Raw genomic sequence first — 15606 nt, forward strand, 5'->3', positions numbered from 1 at the left:
TCAATCTGCTCATAAAATTCACCATTAAACTGAAAATAAGATGATAAAAGCACATGTTCAATCTCTTATCGGCCAACATTTTGATAAAAACATTACGGCCTTATTTGAACATTTTAATGGATTGCTATCAGCTATGTTTTCATTACTAACTTCCAAAAAATTGCTTACGCATCGTCTCAGTAGTCACATCAGTAATTTTTTTGCCTTTATTGTTATTTCATCCTCCATCGCCGCATGTGTGACTATCAGCTGTACAATCAACCTGCTCTTCAGCCAGTAGACATTATTGACTAACTTAGCTAAACACAGAACAAGGTGACATATTTCCCATAAATTTAAAATTTTTTAAAATCCGATGTCAATGAAAGAACGTAAGAAATAATGCAGTTTCCATGAATGGTTTGGAAGCGGCGATAAAAATGTGAACAGAGAGCACAGTTAAAAAACACTTGAGAAACTTTTGAAGAACACTAAACACTTGGAAAACACTGAACAGGACAGAAGAGACATTGACCATTAAAAGCAGTGCACTGTGTACTTTCACCAAAACTGGAAAAGGGCCTTCCATGGAAAGGTAGATCGTTGATGAAATGTGGTTATGTAGGGAGACGGAAAAGTGGTGGTGATGAGGACTGGTATGAGATGGTGATGCTCTAGGGGTGGCTGTGGCGAACAAGGAGAGAGGGGCAGCTGGTGTTCGGATCTATAAATCTGAAAGAAGAGTGGGGTGGTGAGCGACAGAGAATCGCGAAAGGATGAGGTGTGGTGGGGCAACATGACGACGCGGGAGCCCTCGGATAGTTGGATGGGGCAGGGTGGATTCAGAGTTGGTAGGTTGGGTATATGTCGGGGCAGAGTTCATCGCGTCGGAGGCGGAGATGGTTGAAATTTCTTTGGGAGAGGACGACAGGGGGAGGGGGGTGGAGGTGGAGGGTGGGAGGGATGAGCAGGATGTGTAGGTAGGTGAGCAGCAGCCCACTGGGACTGGAAAGCAGAGGGAACAGGGCAGGACTGCTGGAGTAGAGTTTACGCACGATGTAGGTTATTGCAAGTTGTTCGACATGAGGAGGAGAGGTAGGTGTTTTATGGGTTTGTAAAGATCCTTGTGAGGGAAGGTAAGCGGATGGGGAAAGCAAGTCTCAAAACATGGTGTTCAAGGATATGGAGGCACTTATAGAGTTTCGGTGGTGTCGAGATCCATGCAGCATTTGTGTAGCAAAGGATGGGCCGAATGAGGGATTTGTACAGGGTGTTACAAAAAAAAGTTACGGCCAAACTTTCAAGAAACATTCCTCACACACAAAGAAAGAAAATATGTTATGTGGACATGTGTCCGGAAACGCTTACTTTCCATGTTAGAGCTCATTTTATTACTTCTCTTCAAATGAAATTAATCATGGAATGGAAACACACAGCAACAGAACGTACCAACGTGACTTCAAACACTTTGTTACAGGAAATGTTCAAAATGTCCGTTAGCGAGGATACATGCATCCACCCTCCGTCGCATGGAATCCCTGATGCGCTGATGCAGCCCTGGAGAATGGCGTATTGTATCACAGCCGTCCACAATACGAGCACGAAGAGTCTCTACATTTGGTACCAGGGTTGCGTAGACCAGAGCTTTCACATAGCCACCTTAAATGAAAGCCAAGAGTGTTGAGGTCAGGAGAGCGTGGAGGCCATGTAATTGGTCCGCCTCTACCAATCCGTCGGTCACCGAATCTGTTGTTGAGAAGCGTACGAACACTTCGACTGAAATGTGCAGGAGCTCCATCGTGCACGAACCACATGTTGTGTCGTACTTGTAAAGGCACATGTTCTAGCAGCACAGGTAGAGTATCCCGTATGAAATCATGATATAACGTGCTCCATTGAGCGTAGGTGGACGAAACTAAAATGAGCTCTAACATGGAAATTAAGCGTTTCCGGACACATGTCCACATAACATCCTTTCTTTATTTGTGTGTGAGGAATGTTTCCTGAAAGTTTGGCCGTACCTTTTTGTAACACCCTGTATATGTGAAGGACAGTGGACGGATGTAGTCACCACGTTCGGCCAATGAGTAGTTTTAGTCTGCTGTGGCCTTCCTATTCAATAGTCAGTGCTGGTCGAAGACTCGGCTGAGGTAGTTAAGTCTGTTAGTTAGCTGGATAGGGCGCTCACAAATGGCGAGATAGAAGCTGTGGAGTGGAAGGTCTTGGTGGTGCGTCCTATAATTATTCCCTGGGTTTTGGAGGGGTTAGTCTTAAGAAGCCTTTGGTTACACCAGGAGGTAAAGTGACTGAGGTGGAGGAATCGTTGGGGCTTCTGGAACATAGGACAGAGTGTGTGGAATGTGGTATCATTAGCATACTGAAGAAGGTGGTTCACATCAGTAAGTTTCATTCGAAGTCATATATTGTTCACTGTGAAGTGCTGGAATATTTCGTATAAATAATCAAAAACTAACATGTGTTTATTAAATATAAATAACAGATTAGGAATATGTAGTAGTCGAAAATGAATTTTACCTTAAATACTATTCGGTGAAAACGCGAAATATAAGCAACTGCTGTTTTATATCTTACTTTGTTACTGTCACAAACAAATGGCCCTACTGTTAAAGAAACATCGGATGTTAGATCTCTGTACCACGGGTTGCTTTTACTGTCAGCGAAAGGTATCTGCACTGGTAAAAACGTTTAAAACTCCATCTATGGAGCGCACTTCGATTAAGACACAACAGAGCATTGAAGTAATTCCATCTATGATACTTTATTCTAAAACGTCTGCAAAATACGTCGGCAGCACAAGAAGTGCGATGTTTACGTCAATTATCAGAGTGTTCACATCAAGTTTTTTCGACATGTATCCGTGTATAAAACACGACTGTCAACTCTGAAGTATGTGTCACGAGGGGCGAGAGTGAAGATAATGTGTTTGTAGGAAAATATAAACGACAACAGTTGTTGCAAATGATTGGGAACAAATTGAGGTTAAGTGCAAACCGTAGTACGTCTGAAATTAATTATTTTACTTCATCTATAATGCTTGTAGACTGCCACAATACTCTAAAATGCGTGAGTAATGCAAGAAAATGTAATATTCGTGTTGTAACAGTAACTACATACATAAAGTATGTTCGGTATGACAGTGTGTTCTGTCGCCACCTAACGTCTTCTCCATAACTACTTCAGGAGGGGAGTGAAGGTAATCCATCACAAGAAAAAATACAGTCGATGGTAACTATTACACAAAGTGATGTTGCATTGAGAACTATCGCTCGGAGGAACCAGTAATGAACTACTTCTACATCTACATTTATATTCCGCAAGCCACCCAACGGTGTGTGGCGGAGGGCACTTTACGTGCCACTGTCATTACCTCCCTTTCCTGTTCCAGTCGCGTATGGTTCGCGGGAAGAGCGACTACCGGAAAGCCTCCGTGCGCGCTCGAATCTCTCTAATTTTACATTCGTCATCTCCTCGGGAGGTATAAGTAGGGGGAAGCAATATATTCGATACCTCATCCAGAAACGCACCCTCTCGAAACCTGAACAGCAAGCTACACCGCGATGCAGAGCGCCTCTCTTGCAGAGTCTGCCACTCGACTTTGCTAACATCTCCGTAACGCTATCGCGGTTACCAAATAAACCTGTGACGAAACGCGCCGCTCTTCTTTGGATCTTCTCTGTCTCCTCCGTCAACCCGACATGGTACGGATCCCACACTGATGAGCAATACTCAAGTATAGGTCGAACGAGTGTTTTGTAAGCCACCTCCTTTGTTGATGGACTACATTTTCTAAGGACTCTCCGAATGAATCTCAACCTGGCACCCGCCTTACCAACAATTAATTTTATATGATCATTCCACTTCAAATCGTTCCGCACGCATACTCCCAGATATTTTACAGAAGTAATTGCTAGCAGTGTTTGTTCCGCTATCATATAATCATACAATAAAGGATCCTTCTTTCTATGTATTCGCATTTCGGTGAAATATTCTAATGCTCCAACTTCTCTGTATACTAGAGCATCAGCCGCGAAAAGCCGCATGGAACTTCCAACACTACCTACTAGGTCAACGTCCGACACTATCTACTAGCAACATCTACTAGCAACATCTGCAGCAACATCTAATAAAGTTATTATACTACACATGGCACGCTTCTTAGGGAAGGAAGGAGGGAAACAAGGTAGAAGGTGTCCTATTTTGGGGAAGGAATAAGGTGTTTCATTACGATGCATCACTTAACAGCGGAACGACATGCATTGTCTACACGTACGACCATAGTCAGTGACAGTGGGAGATGTAAAATGTTGAGAGACAGTTACGGGGTCGACACTTGGAATGCAAATACAATTATATACCATTTCTCACACTTTACACCAGATCTAAATTGTCTGTATTACTTATTAAAATACTCGCAGCGTGCTTACTGGAGCTACTAACGAAAAAATATTTTAGGTTAGCGACAGTCGTAAGAGCTACACAAGTGTGTGAGTTCGAGGTCATCGGTGACACCATGCATTACCTCCGGGATCAGGTGATGGTGACATCTACATCTACATCTACATCTACATGACTACTCTGCAGTTCACATTTAAGTGCTTGGCAGAGGGTTCATCGAACCACAGTCATACTATCTCTCTACCATTCCACTCCCGAACAGCGCGCGGGAAAAACGAACACCTAAACCTTTCTGTTCGAGCTCTGATTTCTCTTATTTTATTTTGATGATCATTCCTACCTATGTAGGAGAAAGTTGGTGACTGAAATTTCGTAAATAGATCTCGCCGAGACGAAAAACGGCTTTGCTGTAATGACTTCCATTCCAACTCGCGTATCATATCTGCCACACTCTCTCCCCTATTACGTGATAATACAAAACGAGCTGCCCTTTTTTGCACCCTTTCGATGTCCTCCGTCAATCACGACGTGGTCACATTGACGGTCATTTAAAGGTCAAAGTGGGCCAGGTAATCGGTAGACATACTGCTGAAAAATATCTACAGCTGTGTCAGTACAATGCAGGATGGGAATAAGAATGTTTCACTAATTATTATAGTAATGTAAACGTGTTTAAGACTTCTACTGCTCCGATCAGTATGTCTCTCTAAAGCAATGCAAAGTCCGCGAGTGATTTGTGGTGCGGTGTGTGCCCGGACAGCATCCGAGGTGCTCGACAAAATGGACCCGTCGGCGGACCCCTGCGACGACTTCTACCAGTACGCGTGCGGCAACTATCTGCGCACCACCAACATCCCGGACGACAAGTCGAAGGTGAGCACCTTCTCGGCTCTCAACGACCGGCTGTTGGAGAAGCTGCGCACCGCCATAGAGGAGGAGGAGGGCGCCCCAGCGGTCGTCCCCAGGAGCCTGCGGCTGGCCAGGAACCTCTACAACGCCTGCATGAACAAGAGTGAGTACCCCACCCACAGATTCTAAACAGAGTTTTCTGCTGCCAGAGTCCAAGCATCATGTTAATGCTTCGTACTGGCTACTCAGGTACGACAGTCAACTCCCATGTTTAAACATGAGTGAGCACTCGTTCCCACACTCCGAAGGACAGTTATCTTCCGCCAGACTTCGAGAGCAGAGAGCTTTGTCCAGAGGTTTATCACCTCGGAAAATCTAACTTTGACCACGAAACTTCGTGACGCTGCTAGTTATTCTCTACATATCACCTCCTTCAGCGTCCGCCCCCGGTAGCTGAGCTGTCGGCGCGACAGAATGTCAGTCCTAAGGTCCCGGGTTCGATTCCCGGGCTGGGTCGGAGATTTTTCCCGGCTCAGAGACTGGGTGTTGTGTTGTTCTAATCATCATCATTTCATCTTCATCGATGCGCAAGTCGTCGAAGTGGCGTCAAATCGAAAGACTCGCACCCGGCGAACGGTCTACCCGACGGGAGGCCCTAGTCACACGAAATTTACACTTTTTACCTCCTTCAGTGTCTCCTTCAGTATGGCTGCCATGGGGGAGACATTCGTGATAAAAATCTGCATTTGGGGTCGAAAAGCAGGTCTTCTTTATCTTGGGAATCCATGCCACACAATGGTCTCTTCATTCGAGGGAGGAGGAGAAAACCACAGGGTTCCGTGTCAGGAGAAAATAGGGTGTGAGGCAAAATTTGATATCCCAAAGAAGTGGCATCTGTGTTTTGTGCGAACTGAGCTGGCGTTTGTTTATGGAGCGAGGACACACCTTTGACAGCTTCATGCATCATGACAGCCTTCTATAACTTCATAAGGGAATTCCCATGCTATGTTGCTTTGTTACTTTGTCTCTTACCAGCGTAATCTACACTGAATAGCCAAAGAAACTGCTACACCTGCCTAATATCATGCCGGCCGGGACGGCCGAGCGGTTCTAGGCGCTACGATGTGGAACCGCGCGACCGCTACGATAGCAGGTTCGAATCCTGCCTCGGGCATGGATGTGTGTGATGTCCTTAAGTTAGTTAGGCTTAAGTAGTTCTAAGTTCTAGGGGACATGACCACAGATGTTAAGTCCCATAGTGCTCAGACCCATTTGAACCTAATAACTTCAACACCCCCTCCCCCTCGCCAGCAAGCGGAAAAGCCGCAACACGACGAGGCATGGACTCCACTAACGTATTAAGTAGTGCTGGAGGGAGCTGACACAAGTCCTGCAGGGCTGTCCACAAATCTGAAAGTACGAGGGAGTGCAGACCTCTTCTGAACAGCGTGTTGCAAGGCATCCCAGATATGCTCGTGTGGGGAGTTTAGTGGCCAGCAGAAGTGTCCCTGGAGCCACCCTGTAGCAATTGTGGACGAGTGTAGTGTCGCATTGTCCTGCTTAAATTTCCCAAGTCCGTCAGAATGCAAAATGGACACGAATGGATGCAGGTGATCAGACAGGATGCTTACGTATGTGTCACCTGTCAGTGTCGTACCTAGACATATCCCATATCATTCTAACTGCGCACATCCCACACCATTATAAAGACTCCACTAGCTTGAACAGTCACCTGCTGACATCCAGCGTCCACGGATTCGTGAGGTTTTCTCCATACCTGTAGAAGTCCATCCACTTGATACAATTTGAAACGAGACTCGTCTGACCGGGCAACATGTTTGCAGTGGTCAACAGTCCAATATCAGTGTTGATGGGTCCAGGTGAGGTGAAAAGCTTTGTGTTGTGCAGTCATCGAGGGTACACGAATGGACCTTCGGCTCCAAAAGCCCATATCGATGATGTTTCGTTGAACACTTCACACGCTGACACTTGTTGATGGCCCAGCACTGAAATCTGCAGCAATTTGCGGAAGGATTGCACTGCTGTCACGCTGAACGATTCTCTTCAGTCGTCATTGGTGCCGTTCTTGGAGGATCTTTTTCCGGGCACACCAATGTCAGAGATTTGATGTTTTACCAGATTCCTGATGTTCACGGTACACTCGTGAAATGGTCGTACAGGAAAATCCCCACTTCATCACTAACTCGTACATCAGGGCTTCACAACATACGTGTTCGCGGAGCAAGCTGTGAGCAGCAAGGCGCGAGCACGGAGCAGCGCGAGCACGCTACCCCCACTACCGGACCAGAGCGGGGAGTGGGGAGAGTCACGTGGGGCACACAACAGCTGCCGCCAGTCAATGTAAATCCGCGGCCACCTGCAAGGATATCACTCACGAATTATTACTGCGACAAATGAAACAAATAAAGGAGAATGTACACGTGCCACATAATTTTATTAGCTTAGCGTATGCCTCTACCATCTGTAGACACTGAAACTAAAGAATTCCACGACAATCCTATATTTTCAACACTTTCTTCAACACTACTTAAAATATCACCTCCGGCTGTTGTGTTCTTCATGGCTACTACATCGAGGAGCTCCTCCCTCACCTGAAGATCTCTATTAACACCTCTAATAAATATGGCAAGCTGCGCTGTTCCAGTGATATCAACACTTTCGTCCAGAGCTAGAGAATAAGCCATAAAATCTTTACAGATATTTGCAAGCTGGCTCTGGACGTCGTCTGCCTGTCCTGTATGCGACGCATAATGGTCATGTCAGATAATGGCACAATCCGAAACTGTTCAACTTGAGATGGATACAAATGTTCCGCTGCAACTACCAAACATTCTTTTATTAAATCGCCATCAATTAAAGGGCGCAGGGATTTTGCTAAAAGCAAAGCAATTTTGTAACCCCACTCTGAGAGCTGCCTCAGTTGATTTTTCTTCGTCATCCAGATCTTCTTCGGATAGCTTCCTTTTAAGTTTAATAACTTCCTGTGCACGATCTGGTCCATCACATTTTCCACTTCCGTAGTCTTTCGCGTGGTACGACATATAATGTCGCTGCAAATCAAATTTCGTAAAAGAATTCAGCGTTTTGTGACATACTAAACATTTTGCAACCCCATCTTTTTCAGTAAGCAGATACAATTCCCCCTAATAGGGGTTGAACTGCGAAAGCATGGTTCGGGTTACACAACGACGACTTCACATGATTCTTAACCAGCGAAGTGACTTAAGAGCTGATCGTAGTACTTTAAACGTTACACAGTCGGCGCGAATTCAATAGGCAGGCTGCGGCCCTATTCAAACGTGCGCGCGCATTTCCCCTCCCTCCCCTCCCTCCCTACTCCAAGACTTTGCACTGCTCGCGAGCACGGGCCTGAGCAGACGCGAGTACTCGCGCTCAAAACCGGCCAGTTGTTAAGCCCTGTCGTAGATACTGCGTCTCATTGCTCGTGTGTGGTCTATAACACCATGTACAAACTCACTTAAATCTTGAAAACCTGCCATTGTAGATGGTGTGGCGCCACTCCATGGATCGCCATTCTGTTTCCTGTTCGAAGTGAAGAACCCACATTACGTCGCCTGTGAGGATGTTTGACAAAAAATTGTCACGATCAGTCTCATAACACTCGAGCGGTCCCACACGGATGGTTCTTCATTGCCCTCCCTTCCATCAGGCGGCGAGAATCGCAGTGGGCACTGACCTTCGAGTACCCCCCTGGTGGACGAGTGTGCTAGCACTAGCGACAGCGGCCTACAGTTGAGCAGCGAGATGTTTGACTGTGATCCGTCGATCACCTCGAATGAGAGTGTCCACACGTTCCAACACTGCGTGAGTCACACCTGTGTGGGTCGGCTGGCATGCGGGAGATCCGACAGGTTCGCACGACATCGTTGCAACGATGACGGTCGCCTCGCCCAACGACTCACCGCGCTTTTCTTCACTGCCAGTTGTCTGCAGACGTAATGTGAGCATGTACGAATACATACAATGCTCTACTTTCCCCCAAAAGAAACACAGTGACAGCACTCTGCTTGGAACGCACCTCCATTACAGACACCATTGTAAAGGCTACCAGGTATCGACCCACACAGAAACACCCATATTAGTACGTGGTGTAGCCTCCGCAGGTCGCAATGCAGGCGCTGACTCTGGCATCCAGTCGATCATATTGGGATATGTTATGCCACGTCCGCTCGACCTGTTCACATAGCTCTGTAAGAGTTCAGTTGACCAGTCACTTCTTGTCCCACTGTATCCCACACGTGCTCGATTGGAGACAAGTCTGGAGATGGTGCTGGCGAGGAAAGTTGCTGCATGTCCTGCAGAGCACATTGAGTTCCACGAGTCGTGGGCGGGCGAGCATTATCCTGTTGGAACTACACATCACTTTCCTGTTGCAAGAACAGCAAAAGAACACGTCCAGGAACATTTTGCACGTACTGAGCGCTGGTTACCGTCCCCTCCAGAAATACACCACTGGCCATTAAAATTGCTACACCAAGAAGAAATGCGGGTGATAAACAGGTATTCATTGGACAAATATATTATACTAGAACTGACATGTGATTACATTTTCATGCAATTTGGGTGCATAGATCCTGAGAAATGAGTACCCAGAACAACCACATCTGGCCGTAATAACGGCCTTGTTACGCCTGGGCATTGAGTCAAACAGAGCTTGGCGTGTACAGGTACAGCTGCCCATGCAGCTTCAACACGATACCACAGTTCATCAAGAGTAGTGACTGCCGTATTGTGGCGAGCCAGTTGCCCGACCACCATTGAGTAGACGTTTTCAGTTGGTGAGGGATCTGCAGAATGTGCTGGCCAGGGCAGCAGTCGAACAATTTCTGCATCCAGAAAGGCCCGCACAGGACCTGCAACATGCGGTCGTGCATTATTCTGCTGAAATGTAGGGTTACGCAGGGATCGAATGAAGAGTAGAGCCACGGGTCGTAACACATCTGAAATGTAACGTCCACTGTTCAAAGTGCCGTCAATGCGAACAAGAGGTGACCGAGACGTGTAATCATTGGCACCCCATACCATCACGCACGCTTCCAATGTGCGTTCACCGCGGTGTCGCCAAACACGGATGCAACCATCATTATTCTGTAGACAGAACCTGGATTTATCAGAGAAAATGACGTTTTGCCATTCGTGCACCCAGGTTCGTCGTCGAGTACACCATCGCAAGAGCTCCTGTCTGTGATGCAGCGCCAAGGGTAACCTCAGCCACGGTCTCCGAGCTGATAGTCCGTGCTGCTGCAAACGTCGTCGAACTGTTCGTGCAGATAGTTGTTGTCTTGCAAACGTCCCCATCTGTTGACTCGGGGATCGAGACGTGGCTGCACAATCCGTTACAGCCATGCGGATAAGATGGCTGTCATCTCGACTGCTTGTGATACGAGGCCGTTGGGATCCAGCACGGCGTTCGGTATTACTCTCCTGAACCCACCGATTCCATATTCTGCTAACAGTCATCGGATCTCGACCAACGTGAGCAGCAATGTCGCGATACGATATACCGCAATCGCGATAGGCTACAATCCGACCTTTATCAAAGAGGGAACCGTGATTGTACGCATTTCTCCTCCTTACACGAGGCATCACAACAACGTTTCACCAGGCAACGCCGGTCAATTGCTGTTTGTGTATGAGAAATCGGTTGGAAACTTTCCTCGTGTCAACACGTTGTAGGTGTCGCCATCGGCGCCAGCCTTGTGTGAATGCTCTGAAAAGCTAATCATTTGCATATGAGAGCATTTTCTTCCTGTCGGTTAAATTTCGCGTCGGTAGCACGTCATCTTCGTGGTGTAGCAATTTTAATGGCCAGTAGTGTACACTCTCCAGACCATAAGGCCTGGGGTTTGGCCAGTGTTTCTCAGATGAATTCACTCCACAGGACAGCGTTTCACAGGTCTACGTCATACATGCAAAGTACCATCACTTGCGTCCAGCTAGAATTGCTTCCATTGCTGAAGTCCATGGCGCGCCATTCATTCTTCCAAGTGATCCTCTGACGGCACAAGTCTAGCTGTGCAAGTTGATGCTGTCGCGTGAGTGGAAGAAGAGCTAGAGCTGTGCGGGACCGTAGACCCACTGCTACGAGGGTCACTCCAAAAGAAATGCACACTGTTTTTGTAAAAATACAGTTTTCATTCTGCATGTGTGAAAGTTTTACAGTGTGCAGATTCATCCTTCGCGCTTGTTTTCAAACTTAGTTCAATCTCTTCCCGTGAGTGGCGCCATCACAGCATGTCTTCAAAATAGCTGCTACGCTTGTCGTTCGTCAGAAGCAATGTGCTGTCATAGAATTCCTGTGCTGTGAAAACGAGAAAGTGGGAAACATCCACAAGAGGTTGAAAAAGGTGTACGGAGATGCTGCTGTGGATCGCAGTACAGTTAGTCGGTGGGCGAGCAGGTTACGTGACGAAAGCGGGCACGGCAATATTGAGGATTGTCCTCGCAGCGGCAGGCCTCGTACTGCACACACTCCAGACAATGTGCAGAGAGTTAACGTATTGGTGACTGCTGACAGACGCATCACAGTGAACGAATTGTCACGCTACGTTGGGATAGGGGAAGGAAGTGTTTGCAGAATACTGAAAGTGTTGGCGTTAAAAAAGGTTTGTGCCAGGTGGGTTCCCAGGATGTTGATAGTGGCTCACAAAGAAATAAGAAAAACGGTATGCAGCGAACTTTTGGAACAGTACCAGAATGGTGGAGATGAATTTCTTGGAAGAATTGTGACAGGTGATGAAACATGGCTCCATCATTTTTCACCAGAGGCGAAGAGGCAATCAATGGAGCGGCATCATGCAAATTCACCCAAGGAAAAAGAAATTCAAAACCACACCTTCTGCTGGAATAGTTGTGGCTACCGTATTTTTCGATTCCGAATGACTCTTGCTTGTGGACATCGTGCCAAGTGGAACCACCATAAATTCTGATGCCTATGTGGCGACACTGAAGAAATTTCAAGCTCGACTGAGTCGTGTTCGACCACATCGGCAAAAGCAGGATGTTTTGCTGTTGCACGACAATACGCGGCCACATGTCAGTCAAAAAACCATGGAAACGATCACAAAACTTGGATGGACACCACTGGATCACCTGCCTTACAGTCCTGACCTGGCTCCGTGTGACTTTGGGGAACTGAAAGACTCTCTTCGCGGAACAAGGTTTGAAGATGATGACTCCCTTGTGCACGCTGCCAAACAGTGGTTCGAAGAGGTTGGCGCAGAATTTTACCGTGCGAGTATACAGGCGCTGGTTCCAAGATGACGTAAGGCAGTTGAGAGGGATGGAAATTATGTGGAGATATTGAAATATTGTTCCTGAAGGATGTATCTACACACTGTAAAACTTTCAAACATGTAGAATAAAAGTTGGATTTAAAAAGAAAATAGTGTGCATTTCTTTTGGAGCGACCCTCGTAGTAACCAGCAAGCAACAGTTCGTGTTCACACATCTGGGCTCACAAGCCTTCTTATCTGTGCTCTGGTAGCTATATATCTGTCACTGCTGTCTGTACAACATGACGACCCTGAGTGGCGTTTGTGCTATGTGGACGCCCAGACCGTCTTTTGCAGGTGTGAGATTGTTATCGTGGGCACAGATACTAGCAATACTGTACTACTGACGCAGAATGTCTAATTTGTGTGGTAGTTCTCCAAAAGGACTATCCTGCCACTTGGAAGACCACAGTTTGACCCCTTTCATATTCAGTCGGCTGTAGGAAGCATGAGTGCATCTCCGTGGTACGGTCATCTGCTTGCTTCACACGTCTGCACCACACTGAATCTTCTGGCTGTGAGCATTCCCTATTAAAGGGTAGTTGTAGATGGCGCTCTGGTAGCTATGCCTCTATACTATCCTCTGGCATACTATGTCATCAGTACATCTACCACTAACCAGGTGGGATATGCCATCTGCTATGAAAATCTATGTTATCTTCCCAGGTGTACTATCTTTTTTCCTAGAAGTGTACAAAGACTCCCGAGAGGCAGCTGAACAACCAAAGACAGGGTCTTTCAGCTAATAATACCGTATGATCATTTCCATTTTAGGTATGTATTGCCATGTTAAACTGCGTAGTTCGAGTCTTCATTAGACAGGGGCTTACAGTGTTAGCTGTTAAACACTTGCAGGCCTGTTCACCTGCCATCTCAGCTGCGTGATACAGTTGAACCAAACTAACGAAACTGGCTGCCCATTCCATATTTCACCTGAATTCCACCGGCGTACACTCACTTTACATTCTTCTACGACACACTTTTGGTCGCACTCCATCCCGACCGTCCAAAGTTCTCCAATGCTGCACCATTCCCACTCACAAGCTCTGTCATGTCCTGTCCCATTATCCAGGCCCTTCCAATAAAACCTGACAAATTCCTAAATACATCAGCTCTACAATTGAGGAGCTACTCGACCGAACAGTAGCGGCTTCGGTCAAGAATACCATCTTAACGACCGGGAGAGCGGTGTGCTGACCCCACGCCCCTCCTATCCGCATCCTCCGCTGAGGATGACACGGCGGTCGGATGGTCCCGGTAGGCCACTCGTGGCCTGAAGACGGAGCGCTACACCCATGTTCCAATTCTACTTTCATCCTCACGACCTCACGATCCCATTCTATCTGCCAGTCTGCTTGCAGCTTATTTTGAAGCCTCTGAATATCGTCTTCCAGCCAACCTACTGAAGAGCTGTCATCAACACACAACAGACCATCAACGCCACAGTCACGAGGACAAGTCAAAGAGTAGACATAATATATCCAAAATAAATATTTAATCGGAAAAACAACATTGCAGGTGGCATCATATCTCTAATAATGTCTGGCAGACGCTATGCTCTTGGTGCATCTCTTGACAGGCGTCCTAATTCCGTCTCAAAGAAGCTCTGTAGCCTCAGACACATCCATCTGTGTGCCGCCACCACAAACTCGTGACCCAACAAAAACTTGCAGATGCTCCAGCATTGGGTGTAAAATGTGATACTCACTTGGGTCAGTGCTTTCCGGTGGTGGCTCCGGAGTAAAACAACATATCTTATCGACTGTATTGTTTTCACAACTGTAGGAGGGCAGGCGTTATCGTGAAGCAAAATCACACCTTTTGAAAGCTTCCCTATCCTCTTTCTCCTCTTCATTTTTTCAGATCTCACAGTACATTACAATTGCTGTCATTATTGACTGTTTCACCTTTGACCCAGAAGGGTAGCCAAGAGTGCTAATGCGCTGCTTCCTGGACTCGGGTAGGCGCGCCGGCCCCGGATCGAATCCGCCCGGCGGATTAACGAGGGCCGGTGTGCTGGTCAGCCTGGGTGTGGTTTTTAGGCGGTTTTCCACATCCCGCTACGTGAATACCGGGCTGGTCCCCACGTTCCGCCTCAGTTACACGCGTTGTAGACATTTGCAACACGTCCACACTATTTCACGACTTACACTCGACGCAGATAGTTGGGGTACACTGATTCCGTCCTGGGGGGTATGGGGTGGCGGCAGGAAGGGCATCCGGCCATCCCCAAAACTAGGATTGCCAAATCCGTTGTAACCATGCCAACCCAGCGATCGCTGCAGGACTATGGCGTAAGCGAAAGAAAAAGAAGAAGAAGAAGAAAGAAGATTGACTGTTTCACCTTTAGGAGTGTAGCGAATCAGGAACGGATATTTTACACCCGAAATCACTATCATCTTAACTTTCCTGTATAAGCTTGGCTTTTGAACTTGTCTGCTCTTGGCAAAAGTGGACGGTGAAATACCAAGCTTCGCCAGAGACATTTCGGTCCATAATGATGGACTCATGTCTCACCAACTGTTACTGTACCACTGAGAACGTATTCCTCTTCCTCTTTAAACCCCTTAAATGTGATTTAAACGTTTCGAAACATTGTTGTCCGTGTTTGTCTGTCAACTGATGTGGTATCCAACAAGCACCAACTTGGTGATAGTTTAGAAAATCTTGGGCGACTGCCACAGTGGAACTGGTGGCTAACGTTCGAATTATGTTCAACATCACCGATTCTGGCTCGAAGACCACAAAGAATCGTTTCAGTACGCTGTGGCAGGGGTCCTCTCCGTTTCATAAATTGTTCAAATGTGTGTGAAAGCTTATGGGACTTAACTGCTAAGGTCATCAGTCCCTAAGCTTACACACTAGTTAACCTAAATTATCCTAAGGACAAACACACACACCCATGCCCGAGGGAGGACTCGAGAACCTCCGCCGGGACCAGCCTTAGACCACTCGGCTAATCCCGCTCGGTTGTCCGTTTCCTAAGTCGATCACCTACCCAAACACTCGTCATCAAAAACAATTACATGTACATGTTCAAAGCCAA

At 46.9% G+C, this 15606-nt stretch overlaps 1 protein-coding gene across 2 annotated transcripts in view; it reads left to right on the forward strand.

Moving 5' to 3' along the window:
- LOC126426795 (neprilysin-2-like) overlaps window positions 1-15606 on the forward strand; it is a 238528-nt gene that overhangs the window by 136795 nt on the left and 86127 nt on the right. For both annotated transcript variants that reach the window (XM_050088794.1, XM_050088795.1), the window contains exon 4: window positions 5156-5407. In XM_050088794.1, the coding sequence (XP_049944751.1) occupies window positions 5156-5407 (252 nt within the window). The remainder of the gene's footprint in view (window positions 1-5155; window positions 5408-15606) is intronic.

Source organism: Schistocerca serialis, chromosome 11 (genome assembly GCF_023864345.2).
Source record: "Schistocerca serialis cubense isolate TAMUIC-IGC-003099 chromosome 11, iqSchSeri2.2, whole genome shotgun sequence".
Classification (NCBI taxonomy): domain Eukaryota; kingdom Metazoa; phylum Arthropoda; class Insecta; order Orthoptera; family Acrididae; genus Schistocerca; species Schistocerca serialis.